This window comes from Phyllobates terribilis, unplaced genomic scaffold (assembly GCF_046119375.1).
Source record: "Phyllobates terribilis strain yellow unplaced genomic scaffold, ASM4611937v1 Scaffold_6351__1_contigs__length_45100, whole genome shotgun sequence".
NCBI lineage: Eukaryota > Metazoa > Chordata > Amphibia > Anura > Dendrobatidae > Phyllobates > Phyllobates terribilis.
The window spans coordinates 29572-45101 of record NW_027369095.1 but is presented as its reverse complement, the minus strand read 5'-3'; the positions used below and the strand labels follow the sequence as shown (position 1 = coordinate 45101).

The window sequence follows — 15530 nt, the reverse complement described above, 5'->3', positions numbered from 1 at the left end:
ATTGGGCTTAGATATGCAATAAAATCAACCTTTGAATACAGATGCAATTAAATGCTTCACGGAGGTTACAAAACCTTTCATCTACCATAGATGGACGTTACACATATTGGGCTTAAATATGCCATACAACTAGGATTAATCCTCATTATCCATTTCAGATGGTCAATCAGAGCAGGTAATTTTTTTCATTCATCTTTGAATCTATTTATAATCATTGTTGTATGAACAATGCTATTTTGTTTACTATGATTTCAGACCATTACTTATGTGGTTGAGCGTGTTGTTTGACAAGGGTCTTGCAACATAGTACGTGTTTAAAGTAAGACATGTTGCTCTCAACATTTCACTATTGTAATTTCAATTCAATGACTGATCAAGTTGTTCCATTGATTTCAACTGTGATTATGCAGGCTAAGTGCTTATGACATTTTCTTCATGTGCTCCTAACATCTTCTTCACCATTGATTCATCTCTACTTCTCAATTTACGGGTAAAAGAAGAGCCAAATATAATTATAAGTACGTGTTTCAAGTTAGGACATGTTGCTCTCAATATTTCACTACTATAATTTCAACCACCACATTTCTGATTTATCCTTACTCCATGATAAGCTAATTACCATAAACACCCCTAACAAGTTATTTATATTTTTTGACTAACACATTTTATTATAACAATAAATATCTTATTAAATTATCCATCCTCTCTGATATAGGGATTTTCTATGATGGCTCGGACCTAGATTCACAACCATTCACTAAGCTAGAACAAGTGTTCTAGGATGGTGTTCTAACTTGTTCAAGAACAAGGAAGAATAAAGAGAAAAATAGAATGGGGGTTTGAGAAATCAGAAAGGATAGATTCTTGATGTTGATTCACTCACTCTAAACCAAGCACCTTGGACTTAACCTCAACACAATGGCAAGATGAGAAGAAAACAACAACAAAGGATATATGCTTGATATTGATTCACTCACTCTAAACCAAGCACCTTGGACTTAACCTCAACACAATGGCAAGATGAGAAGAAACAACGACAAATGCTTGATATTGATTCACCCAATCTAAACCAAGCACCTTGGACTTAACCTCAACACAATGGCAAGATGAAAGAAACAACAACAAACTTTAACTTAACATAAAGGGAGATTGTACAACCCTAAACACCGAGAGCTTCCCAAGAATTCAATCTCACACAATCAATATTACATGAACAAGGTACCTAGGCAACAAGGGGAAAGATTCAATCTGCATCTACACTAAGCTACACTACGTTTTTGGCCCATGAGAACGCTTAGGTTTCAATTCAATCAAAGGCCCTTTTTGGTTAGGTCATTTTTGGCTTTTATACCTCCAATGACCAAGGAATTCTACCAGCTGCAAGCTAGACAAAATAGGTCCAAAATACCCTTAGGAACGTTCCTTAAAATAGTTAGGTAAAAGGGGTAGAATTGCACAGTTTTACAACCTAGCCGGGTAAGGTGTAAAAGTGTGATAGTTTCACAAGTGACATGTGCAACCTTGATATTGATCTTGGATGGCCTTGGTGTCTTCATTAGATTTGTTGGGGATATGCACCTCTTCCACATACTATAATGGTGGAAGCAATGGGTTCCATTCGGTGTGTTGAAACCAAACCCAAAGTAGCCTTCATAACTTGATCTTATCCGGGTAGATTCACAACATGTGACTTGCAGCCATGATTAAGGCCTTGAATGGAGTAGGTGTCTTAATGGAAGTTGTAGGAGATTTTCTTCTCTATATCATACTAGAATATGGGAGGGAAAGGGGTTCATCTCATGTGTTACCTCCAAGATCAAAGTGGCTTCCTTGACCATGTCTTCTAGTCTCTTTGTCATAGCTCTTGGGATGGGTCCTTGACTTGTTTGCCTTGAGGATGCTCCTGAATCATTCCCTCCCTCTTGAGAGAGGACTGACCTCAGTCCACCTCCTCCTATGGTGTGCAATGACTCCTCATGATCCTCCTCCTCCATTGATTCATCTTGGAACTCTTCTTGGTGCATTTGTGGATGGAAGCCTCTAAATTTATCATATGAGGCTTGAGTGTGCTTCTTGGTCATACACACAAGTCTTGTATCTTTAGGCCACTTATGTATGAGCTAATATTGCACGTGTCTTGGCACCTTGGAGGCTAGTATAGCAATTGCAACTTATTCTCTCGGTTCTTTCCCTTGTGCCTTGATTTCTTGTCCTCGACAATGGACTTCTCCTTTGCCTTGATCCTTTTATGTTCTGCAGTCCTAAGAATCTGAAATGGAGTAATAGGCTTGAGAGTAATTTGCTCATCATTGCACAAGAAAGCGTACTTGTTAGCATAACCATCATGCATCACTTTCTTACCATTTTGCCAAGGTTTTTCTAACAAAAAGTGACTTTCTTGAATAGATAAAATGTCAAATGAGATTGTGTTTATGTAATGGTCAATTTTAAGTGTTACCTTACATTTCCCATGTACTTTAAAGTTTAAACTCTACACAATCATTAATCCAATGAAGCTCATAAGGCCTAGGGTGCAAAACCGAGACTAGTTGTAGTTCTTGGACTAGTCCATTGTTAGCTATGTTGCAACAACTATCTCCATATATGGTTAAGTCACACACCTTATCCTTAACTAGACACCTAGTAAGATCCAAGTCTTCTCATAGGTTATCTTCCACAAGTTTAGTTTGGACCTTAAGGGATTTCTTGCTACTAAGGCTTGCATCTTGTTCATACTCTAGCTCTTCATTACACACTAGTTCATTCTCATGCTCATCAATATGGTTAAGGTCATTGTTAATTTCATGAATAAGTTCAGAATCAAGTTGTCCTAATGCATTGATTATCATGTTTCCCTTGTTAGGACAATCCTTTTCATAGTGACCCTTACCTTGACACTTAAGGCATTCTATGTTACTAGTACTAGTGCTCATAGAGTGAGAAGTATGAGAGGGTTTAGAAATACTCCCTTGGTTGCTAAAGGATGAAACTTGTGACTTAGTCAACTGGTGGTATTGGTCCTTGTATGGCTCTCTTGGATCTATGACTTCCTTGGGCTTGTTTTGGTTAGCACTTCCCACCTTTCCTTCCCATGTATTGTTGTTGGAGTTGTTTTGCTTACTCCCTTGGAATGTTCTTGCCTTGAGATTTCTTTCCCATCCTCCTATCATGTACTTATCATTCTGCACATAACCACCAAATTCATCATCAAACCTATTCAAGGAAGGTGAATTAGGTTTAGAGACTTCACTCGGAACATGGATGGGGAGTAGGTTAGGTTCTTGGTTCCTAGGAGGTCTCCTAATGGTTTCTTGGCTAGGGTGTGGTCTTCCCTTGTGGTAAGCTTCTTCTTGGGTAGGTAGTGGGAGATGTTGGTGGAGAGTTGATGGACCATCTACGCCAACTTGGGTGCCTAAAGGAAGGGATGGTCTTATAGCTTTGATCTCATTCATGGTCCTAACAAAGTCCTCCATCATGGTCCTAAAGTTTTTCATGGTCCTAAAGTTCTCATTCATGGTCATCATGTTGTTCTCATTGTTCTCAATCATTGTCCTAAGGAGATTCACCACATCCTCCTCTTGTTGAGGTCCACGTTGAGATCCATGGTGTGAGCTAGACATGATCACAAAAACAACAAACAATGAACTAGGTTAGGTTAGTCTAATAACTTGTGTTTGATGTATGTGTTTGTGTCACTCTTGTCAAGTATGTCCCTCTCACTTCTTGGATATGTCTTGCTACCTTGTATATGCAATAATTCAAGTGTGAATCAGGGAAGCTTGGTGCACTAAAGGTGATCACAATTCATTGAGCAAAGTAAGATAGTAGTAATGATGATCACTTGCAAGAATAGTAAAGCAAGTTATGTGTGTATGCTCAAAGGGACTTAGGAACTTTACCTCAATTGAGACACTTAAAGAAGTCTTGAATTAACCTATCTTGCCTCATAGATGTCCTTGAGAGTGAGGGTAGGACGTGTGTTTAACCCAAGTTAAGGTAACCGGTCCTAGGGTAAGAGAGGTGGGTTTAAGTTAGGGTGTGAGGGGCTCATGGCAATCCCCTCCCTCCTTTCTTCTTCTTGAGCTCAAACAACTCACTTGGTCACGTTAAAGAAGTTGCACTTTTGTTGATATAAAGAGAAGTCACAACTTTTGGACCTAAGACAATAGTTTAGGTGTTACCGGGTGATGTGCAAAAATGGTGTTGAACACAACTTTGGACCTTTCCTCCTTTCTTCCTTGAGCTAGCTTTGGGCAGAGCTCACATGTGTCTTGTAGTGGGGTGTTTCTAAGCAAAAGGCACAAGTCACTTTCACAAAGGCACGGAGCAAAAAAAGTCTTGGTCAATCGATAGTGACAACCTTGATAGTGACACTTTACTACTTCGGGAAAGAACTTTGGATCTCCTTTGGGAACGATTCACATGGGCATTTTGGCTGATTTTTCTTTCCCTCTACAGCTAAACATGTGTTCTTCAAGGGTCTCTTGAGTTTTCTTGATGGGGTTGTGTTTGGCTGGGTGAAATAAGGCTTGGAAGTTGGCTTCTTGTCCAATTTTCTCACGCAAACAAGTATCCGGGTAGGGTTTGGCTATGGAATTCTCATGGACATCCCTTCCTCTTGCTTGGCTAATCTTTGTACTCCTTCAAGAACTCAATCTCAGCTATATTCCTGCAAAAATACACTCAAACAATCATGAGAAAAGACCAAGAACAACAATCAGCTGGGCTCTGATACCACTTGATATAGGGATTCCCTATGATGGCTCAGACCTAGATTCACAACCATTCACTAAGCTAGAACAAGTATTCTAGGATGGTGTTCTAACTTGTTCAAAAACAAGGAAGAACAAAGATAAAATAGAATGGGGTTTGAGAAATCAGACAGGATAGATGCTTGATGTTGATTCACTCACTCTAAACCAAGCACCTTGAACTTAACCTCAACACAATGGCAAGATGAGAAGAAAACAACAACAAAGGATAGATGCTTGATATTGATTCACTCACTCTAAACCAAGCACCTTGGACTTAACCTCAACACAATGGCAAGATAAGAAGAAACAATGACAAACGCTTGATATTGATTCACCCAATCTAAACCAAGCACCTTGGACTTAACCTCAACACAATGGCAAGATGGAAGAAACAACAACAAACTTTAACTCAACATAAAGCGAGATTGTACAACCCTAAACACCGAGAGCTTCCCAAGCATTCAAGCTAACACAATCAAGATTACATGAACAAGGTACCTAGGCAACAAGGGGGCAGATTCAATCTGCATCTACACTAAGCTACACTACGTTTTTGGCCCATGAGAACACTTATGTTTCAATTCAATCAAAGGCCCTTTTTGGTTAGGTCATTTTTTGCTTTTATACCTCCAATGACCAAGGACTTCTACCAGCTGCAAGCTCAACAAAATAGGTCCAAAATACCCTTAGGAAAGTTCCTTAAAAGAGTTAGGTAAAAGGGGTAGAATTGCACACTTTTACAACCTAGCCGAGTAAGGTGTAAAAGTTTGATAGTTTCACAAAAGTGATATGTGCAACCTTGATCTTGATCTTGGATGGCCTTGATGTCTTCATTGGATTTGTTGGGATATGCACCTCTTCCACATACTAGAAGGGTGGAATCAATTGGTTCCATGTGGTGTGTTGAAACCAAACCCAAAGTAGCCTTCATAACTTGATCTTATTCGGGTAGCTTCACAACATGTGACTTGCAGCCATGATGAAGGTCTTGAATGGAGGAGGTGTCTTAGTGGAAGTTGTAGAAGATTGTCTTCTATATAGCATACTAGAAGATGAGAGGCAAAGGGAGTCATCTCATGTGTTACCTCCAAGATCAAAGTGGCTTCCTTGACCATGTCTTCTAGTCTCTTTGCCATAGCTCTTGGGATGGGTCCTTGACTTGTTTGCCTTGAGGATGCTCCTGCATCACTCTCTGTATTGCTTACTCTTATAAAATTAGATTCCACACAAATTATCATATGTTCTAAATATATCTAATATTAATTTTATTATAATACTTATAAAATAAAGTTTATGAAACATTAAAAATCTCTAAAAATATATCTCTAATATATAAAATGTATATACGGAATCTATCTCTAATCTTTATTTTCACATTATCTTTTTCTATTTTTCCTTTTACATTCGAAACTGGATAGGATAAAGTCAATAAATATCTCCATCAGTTTTTATTGTTTCTAATAATGATAATAATAATAATAATTATTATAATCTATCTATCATAATTGTAATACTTATAATAACTATCTATTAAAGAAGTATATAACTTTAGTAACAAAAATATATGATATAATCCTTACTATCAATTTTAATTTATATAAATTTCAATATCTAATATCCTATTTATTAACTTATGAGACAATTTATTAATATTTTTAAAATCTGTCTTGAGATATTTGATATAAAATCCAACTGATTTTCTAAAAGAAAAAATAGCTTCAAAGACAAAGCTACCGTCTTAATTAATATCTAATCTAATTTAAGTTGATTAACAACTTTTTTCCTTTTTTGTTCCACCTTTGAATACAGATGCAATTAAAAGTTTCTCGGAGGATACAAATCATTTGATCTACCATAGATGGACGTTACATATATTGGGCTTAAATACGCTATTAAATCAACCTTTGAATACGGATGCAATTAAATACTTCTTGGAGGTTACGAAACCTTTCACCTAGCATAGATGGACGTTATGCATATTGGACTTAAGTATGCTATAAAACTAGGCTTAGTCCTCATATCCATTTCAGATGGTCAACCAGAGCAGGTAATTTTTTCATTCATCTTTGAATCTATTTATAATCGTTGTTGTATGAACAATGCTATTTGGTGTACTATGATTTCAGACCATACTTATGTGGCTGAGCATGTTGTTGGACAAGGGTCTTCCGATGTCGAACGTGTTTCAAGTAAGACATGTTATTCTCAGTATTTCACTATTATAATTTCAACTGAATGACTAATCAAGTTGTTCTATTGATTTGAACTGTGAATATCAGGCTAAGTGCTTTATGACACCTTCATGTGCTCCTAACAGCTTCTCCACCATTAATTCATCTCTACTTCTCAATTTATGGATAAAAGGAGAGCCAAATATAATTTCAAGTATGTGTTTCAAGTAAGACATGTTGCTCTCACCATTTCAGTACTATAATTTCAATTGAATGACTGACTAAGTTCTCCTAGAGTTCCCCCTCTTTGATGAGTTTTATTTTAGTAAGATTACACCAATATGAAACATAATAGATTCATATAAAGTTACAAACCAATAGTAATACTAGATAATACAACTCAAGTAGAGAAAAATAGATGCATACAAGCAATAGTAATAATCTACTAATCTTTACTATACATGGATGAAAACTCTAGATATATTAACGCAATATAGCCTATATTATATCCAATATCTTTGTATAACAATAACTCAATACTGCAAATATGATTACGGAAAAACGCATATATATGAAATAGGGTTCGCTTAATACAAGAAATACAAAAAATACCAAAGCCCGTGCGAAGCACGGGCGTGTACAACCTAGTTCATGCTAATGAAGAAGTTGGAAGGGTGTAATAACTAATAAACTGAAAAGATTATTCAAAATCCCAAAAATGCTTATGTTGGAAGATGGAGAACATTTATTCTCAAAGAAACTAGTCTGTATAAGTTACGACTTATCAATGGTGAAAAGGATGTCAGTTGTCTTGAATTAAATGGTATTGATGTGTGTACTGTTAAAATTCACATATTAAAGTAAAATGATGGAAGTCAGACGGTCAAGGTGGAAAAATGGAGGTGATTTAGGAATTAATAGTTGATGTTAAAAGTAATTAGGGGTAGATGAGAAGGTGTTTACAATAATGGAAGGGAGATGGAAAGACGGAGTTACGGAAGAGAGAGAGGATGCAGTGAACGATGGAAGACGAAGAGCCAGAGGCGAAGGAGAAAGGGGTCGTGTGAAATGTGAAGAGAAATTGGGGATGAGAAATTGATGAAAAAAATTCAAATAAAATAAAAAAGAAAACACAACTTTAAGTGGGGACGGAAATTGATTAAAGAATATCTGAATTTAAAAACTAATATAATTAGGTTATTTTCTAGAGAAAATATATGATTAAGATGGTAGCATTTGTTTCTTAAAAATACTCAATTATAGGTTATACATTAAAAGATTATTATTGAAGATTTAATAAGGGTGTAATGGATCTCTAACTCAATTCTTTTGTATTATAATAGAAGATTATTATTGATAGGTATTCAAAACGTCTTAATATTGTGGATTTGTAAATAATGATCCCCTATGTTGATTAAAGAGGTTATAGTGGAGGTAAAAAGGAAAATATTTATGAATATAAATTGTTTGGTGAAATGAGAGTAAGGGTAAAAATAGAAAAGTGAGGTTAAATTGGAGGTAATAAATTGACCCCCAACTCAACTTGTATAGTATACTAGAATCCTGTTGCCCGTTCTTCGCATGGGCCTTATATATGTCAATATTTTTAGCTTATGTGATGAGTTTAATTTATGTTTCACGTAGGTGTAAATTCTAGTTTATTTCATACAATATTAAATAGGTATAATATTAATACTATAAATATATTCATGTAGGTCTAATTCTAATTTATTTTATACAATTTTAAATAGTTCTAATTACAATATCATAATCATCTATTTATTGTATACACGAACATCTATTTATATTATATAATATGAGGGAGGTTCTGGTGCGTACAGCCCATTTCGTGCGTACGTGCGTATATGAACCTCTCTGTGTAATTTAATGAACCTTCATGTCTTATGTTTTAAACCACATATGTACTATGAACCTTCATTTCTGAAATTGTAGGCGGTTCAAAAAATAAGACACGGAGGTTCATTAAATTTCAGGTTCATAGTAGATATGTGGTTCAAAACATAAGACATGAAGGTTCATTAAAATACACAAAGAGGTTCATATACGCACGTACGCACGAAATGAGATGTACGCATATGATCCTGTCCCTATATAATATACTCTCATATCAGATGATCTCATATCAGATGATTAAGTGATATATATATCTTGTATGATATAGCTGCGAATAATTAGACGTTCCAAATATTTGAGACTCAAATATTTTGATGATTGAATTACCCATTGGGTCTATTCTTTTTGTTGGGCTTAAGTGGATGACACAAATAAGAATCTTTTGATTTTGATTATTAGTTTTTTTATTGAGTATTAGATGTGGGTCTTTTACATAATTAGTGTATAATTAATGTGTATTAGGACCACATTTAGTGTTTTTTGCATCCCCTAAGATTATATTAGATTAGATTAGATTAGATTAAGATCACTCTGACTAGTGGTACGTAGGAACAGCGAATCTAATTCTGAAATTCAATCTAGTATAGGGATGAGCAAAAATCGGTTCGGATTAATTGCCCTTTTCTTCAATCTAAGATTTTTCGTTATTTCGGTTTGGTTTGATTCGATCAAAAATATCGGTCCGGTTCTAACTAGATCTATATTTTAAATAATATTTTTTATAAAAAATACTAATTATCTAAGATAGAGACGGTATCTGAACCATTGTTTATAAATGATTTTCTTTTTAAAATTCGGATTTCTAGGTCCAATGAACATCCATAACCAGGGGCAGAGGCACAGGGAGGGCAGAGGGGGCACCCGCCCCTGCGGTCCTTCGACTGAACAATAATATATATGTATGTTATTTTATGATGTTTCAATATATTTATAAAATTAATTAGATAGACAAATAAGTAATCTTGGTGTAGTGGTATATGTCTAATAAATAAATTGTGCTATTAATGCCATGAGGTCATGTGTTCAAATCTTATTAACTCCCATTTTTTAAACTACTAATACTTCTTTTTTCCTTTTTTTAAATTGCACAAGTATTCATCACTTTTCAATCTATCTTTTCCATATTTGGATGTCTTAGACTTCTATTTTTAAGTTATAATTACTTTTATGTTTTATAGTTTTACGTATCATATATGTTGTAAATATACATTACTTAAGTCTATTTTTTACATTGATTTTTAATAAAAACAATTAAAACAATTCCTAGTGTATAATATCTGTATTACTTTAAATTTATATTTTATATGTTTTTCTCATTGATTTCTCTTTATTATAACAATATAAATTTTATTTCAACTTGATCTTACATACACGAGTTTTCAAGTAAGAAAACAAAAAATGAAAAGTATTATAAAGATCAAGTTTTAAAACCGTTGAGTTTTTATTTATTACATATATTTGACGTACCTTAAGTGTCTTTATTTACTTTAAAATATGATTAAAATAATCAAATAATACTTCATAAATATTGAATAATTATAAACAAATCATAACTGTATAAATATCTAATAAAAAGGAAAAAAGTAAATAAAAATTATCCCTCTAAAAAGAATTTTCTGGCTCCGCCACTCTCCATAACTTGTTGATATATGTGTACTATTTTATTAAATACCACATATCAATTTCATATAAGTATGACCATATGACAAATATCTCATCCATCGAAGGTATATAAAGGGATCACTAGTTTGGAACTTGATTTGAAAGACATATTTTGACTAGAACGTTTTTGGGATTTCCAAATTGGATATAAATAGAATAGGGTTTTTTTCTTTGGGATGAAACTTTCTTAATACCCATTAAAGAAAATTTAATTGAAGTTTTTTTATGTGTTTTGGTCCCATCATTTTTTATTTTTTATGTATCATTTCCTTATTTGTCACACTATTCTCTCTCTTTATTAATGTTTTTCTTTTTTTTCCATCACCTATTTATTAAAACTAAAATTTGATATATTATTTTTTATTAATCAAATCTTATCAAGTCTTATTCTTAACCGATTTTTATTTAAGAATATATATTATTTCTAAAATCTCTTACTATAGTGATATTTATAAATAAACTTCCACATTTATAGGATTAAGTTGTTAAGATACTTTTATTTTAATATTTTTAATTATTAAATTTAAATGATTCTTCTAAAAAATAACTAATAACTAAAATGTTAAAAACGCTTTTATAAATTTAGATTATTTTCAAATTAATAATTATATCAGGTATATATAGACATATACTTTAACAGAGGGCTGATCTGGTGCAGACTAATTTTCGGTGCGGACTGTGTGGACTATTATAGTGCACCGGTATAAAACTGGATAGTGCACCAGTGCACTATTATAAAGTGCACCAGTGTACTACCGTAGAGTGCACCTAGTAGTGCACTACTGTAAAGTGCACCAGTACACTATTGGGGGTGCACCTTAGTACACCGAGAAGTGCACCAATGCACTACTGGGAAGTGCACCTTAGTACACCGAGAAGTGCACCAGTAGTGCACTGAAAGAGTGCACCAGTAGTACACTTGATAATGTACTTGGAGTGCACCAATAATATGTTGAAAAGTGCACAATCTGCACCGAAAATCAGTCTGCACCGGAAACGTATCCTACTTTAACATATAGTAATAAATATTTTTATAAACTACATTTCTTCCCTAAGAATCAAACTTGCCATAATTTATATTTTATGTTATATAAAAGTGAATCCAATTTTCGTGGAACATTTTAAAAAAAAACTTTCAGCAAAATAAAATATTTTATGTTATATACTCTTTTCATATTAAACATTGTCAATAATGATAAATATTAAGTACGTAAATAAAATTTACATATAAAGTTAAAAAAATATTTTAAAAGTTTAATCTATAAAAAAAATTATTTAATTTTTTATTCTAATTTAGCATTATAGAAGTTCGATTTTTAGTTTATTTTATAAAAGCTAAATTTAGAATCGTTCATTTTTATCTATTATTTAGATTATAGTAGTATTATTCACCATGTGTTACTATTTTATCAAATAATTATTCATCGTCTCATCACATCTCACAACTTGATAAAATCTCATATTTATAATGGAGAATAAGGATCGGTGAAAACAATTCTTATGGTGTGAAGTGCGAACTTTCTCGGGTACACATATAACACGCTAATGTTCACATATAACACACTAATGTTCACATCTAAAGGGATAAAAAAATCACCCAGAAAACGTAAAAAAAAATAAAATAACGATTCACCATTAATTACAAAAATGCCGCCGCGTGAATTCATTAAAAAATCCATCTTTTAATCTCAGCCCTCCATTTTCTAATCTAATGATTCAACATACTTCCAACTTCACACCATAAGAGTTGTTTTCACCGGAACTCACCTCTTATAATGAAATCTTTATAAAAATTATTATTTATAATTTATATATTAGAATATTTCAATGCATGGCATAAGAGATATATTTTTGTTTTAAAGTAAATGGATAACTTCATCTCAGAATTTGGAATGGGCCGTATTGGGCCAAGACAGCCCAAATAAAAATAGGCCGACGTTTTTGATACGGGCTTTTAATATTTTTTTTAAAAAACATGAAAAAAAGAAATGAAGCTTGAGCTATCTCCTTCCTCCGGGTTTATGCGCTAAAACCCTCATTACCTTCGCTCCCTTGCTCGTACCCTGTGTAGATCAGAAATGGCGGCAGCAGCAGCTAAATCCTTAAGCGGCAGTATGAAGGTAACTTTCTGAATCTCTATTTGCATTTGTTTTTTCCTTGGTGCGTGTATAATTTTTGGAATTTAATTGACTAAATTGTTTAGAGATCTATGAATAAAAGCAACGCCAAAGCTTTACGGATAGGAAGTACACTTTGAACCTGAACCACGTGCTCGTGAAAATTGCTGAATAGTCGTTAGTTTGCCACAATTCTCCAAATTAGGAGAGTAGCTCAAAGTCAAATTAGGGTTAGATCGCTTTCAGATATTCTTAGCTGAGTGCTAACGATTCAATGCGAGGGTGCGGTGATCCATTTTCTTTCATTGTAGGATTGTCATTGTGTTATCAATTAGATATGAAATGTTTGCAATGTTCTTTATTCTTCATGCAGAAAGCATTGTCTGGCATCAAACGCATTGATACAGAAGGACTGCGATGGAAGGTCTTTGATGCTAAAGGCCTGGTAAGAGATCATAAACCACGTTCTGCTATTATTTTATCTATTGTTTCCTCCTTTCTTAATTGTCTTACGGGATGGTAGCTGCTTTCAATTGATATATGGCTATCTAGTCTCCATGAATATAAATATTATGTTTAACAATCTATACTTCTGTGACTAATATTAAAACAATTCTACTTTTGGTTTTTTGACTTCCTTTTGAAACTAGCTCCACTGAATTAGTCTCAGCTTACTGTTGTACTCAAAATATTTTGTTCTGAGGATCTGTGCGTTGACACATAGGTCCTTGGAAGGCTTGCTGCTCAGTTGTCTGTTGTGCTTCAAGGAAAGGATAAACCAACATATGCTCCGAACCGTGATGATGGTGACATGTGCATTGTCCTCAATGCAAAGGATATATGTGTCACAGGGCGTAAACTTACTGATAAAGTCTACTACTGGCATACTGGGTAATTATTTTTCAAGCATTTCTGGTTTTTATATGGTATATAAACAGTTGCAGTCTCCCTGAGCTTTATCTTAGGTTAAGTTATCTTCTTGCAGCTCTACTAAAAAAACTTGCAGATTATATATGTTTATAGCCTGAGCTTAATTGTCTAGGAAGTCACTGCAATTAAGAATACAGTTCCAAATGCAGTTATGATACATTGTAGCTGCAAATTCAGTTATGATACTTGATGAAAAAGAAGGTAGAACATGTTTCTTGTTAGATATATTATACTCTCCAAGTCATTAAAAATTCTTAAGCCTCTGTTGGATGTTAAATTGGACTTGACTATCTGCTTTCTAGGGGTCAGTATGATGCTTTTCTAATACTAGAACTCACTGAGACTTGATAAAAAAAGAAGGTATAAGTTGTCTATTCTTAAACATATTATGCTCTCCCAAGTCAGTATAGATTCTGAAGCTTCATTTGGATGTTAAATTTGACTCGAAAAATGAATCATTGAAAGTATTAGTCATTACTGAGGGTATTTTAGAACAGATTTCAGATTTGAATCTCCTAGCATACTAGGTTTATAGCCTACTCAAAACTTTTAAGTTTATTATTGTTTTCTCCTGTAGATATATCGGCCACCTTAAGGAAAGAACCTTGAAGGATCAAATGGCTAAGGATCCGACTGAAGTAATTCGTAAAGCTGTACAGCGAATGCTTCCCCGAAACAACCTACGTGATGTAAGTTTTTTCAAATATCACATCTTTCTAAACTTTAGTTTAGACGTTTACTAGTTTAACTCGCTTAAAATAAACAATTTATAGATATATTTTAAATATGAGGTGAGTTCCGGTGAAAACAACTCTTATGGTGTGAAGTGCGAAGAATGTTGAGCCATTAGATTAGAAAATGGAGGGCTGAGATTAAAAGATGGGTTTTTTATTGAATCCACGCGGTAACATTTTTGTAATTAATGGTGATTTTTTTTTCGTTTTCTGGGTGATTTTTTTATCCCCTTAAATGTGAACATTAGCGTATTATATGTGAACATTAGCGTGTTATATGTGTACCCGAGAAAGTTCGCACTTTGCACCATAAGGGTTGTTTTCACCGGATCCTTATTCTTTAAATATACATAAATAAATAATGCTAATAAAAAATATAACAATTTTGAATCACAATATAAGTAAATATCTTTCTTATATGTAATAAATAGTGATTGTGTTTATATAATACTTTCCTTGTAATTGTGATTCTATATATTCTTTATTTTAGTAATTTTCTTTTATTCACCTTCATATTCATATAAAAAAAAACATGTTGGATTTTTAATTATGCTAGATTTTTCCTTCTATATTTGTTTCCAATTAAGAATAATTTCTATCAAATATATGCCAAATTGGATGCCATGTGTCTATAATCCAAAAATAACAATGCTCTTAAAATTGACACGTATAAAAACTGTTCTGAATTAACGATAAGACGACATTTGTCCAATCAATGAGAGACATGACACATAGGTTTTTTCCTGTTGCTTTATTATTATTATTATAGATATATAGATTAATTTCTGACATTTTGAGTCAAATTTCATCACTTGCCTTACAGGATAGACTGAGAAAGTTAAGGATATTCTCAGGAAGTGAACACCCTTTTGTTGACCGTCCTCTTGATCCTTTCATTATGCCTCCGAGGAATGTTCGTGAGATGAGGCCTCGTGCTAGACGAGCTATGATTCGTGCTCAGAAAAGAGCTGATCATCTAGAACAAAAGCAACAGTTGGAGCAACAACAGTGACATTTTTACATCTCCATCAAGCTTTTCTGTGTTGATTTTGGTAGCAAGTTACAACTCTTACATCAGAACTAAATTGTCTATTATGGCCTGTAGAAGAAGCCTGGACTGTTGGATATTGTATGGATTGATGTAAGGAACATGTTGCTATGGACTAATAAAGGATTACTGTTGTGTCTTTATAGTTTGTTGAGTTGTTTTTATCTTCATGAGAAATTTGTATAGCACTATAATGCTTT

General features: G+C 33.7%; 1 protein-coding gene across 1 annotated transcript; it reads left to right on the top strand.

The window, feature by feature from the left end:
- The first annotated feature begins 12579 nt into the window (after positions 1–12579).
- LOC141250900 (large ribosomal subunit protein uL13-like) lies at positions 12580–15294 on the top strand. Its single transcript, XM_073670156.1, has 5 exons — positions 12580–12621; positions 12992–13063; positions 13343–13509; positions 14126–14237; positions 15106–15294. Exons 1-5 carry the CDS (start codon positions 12580–12582, stop codon positions 15292–15294), a joined length of 582 nt encoding a protein of 193 aa, XP_073526257.1.
- Positions 15295–15530: the final 236 nt, after the last annotated feature.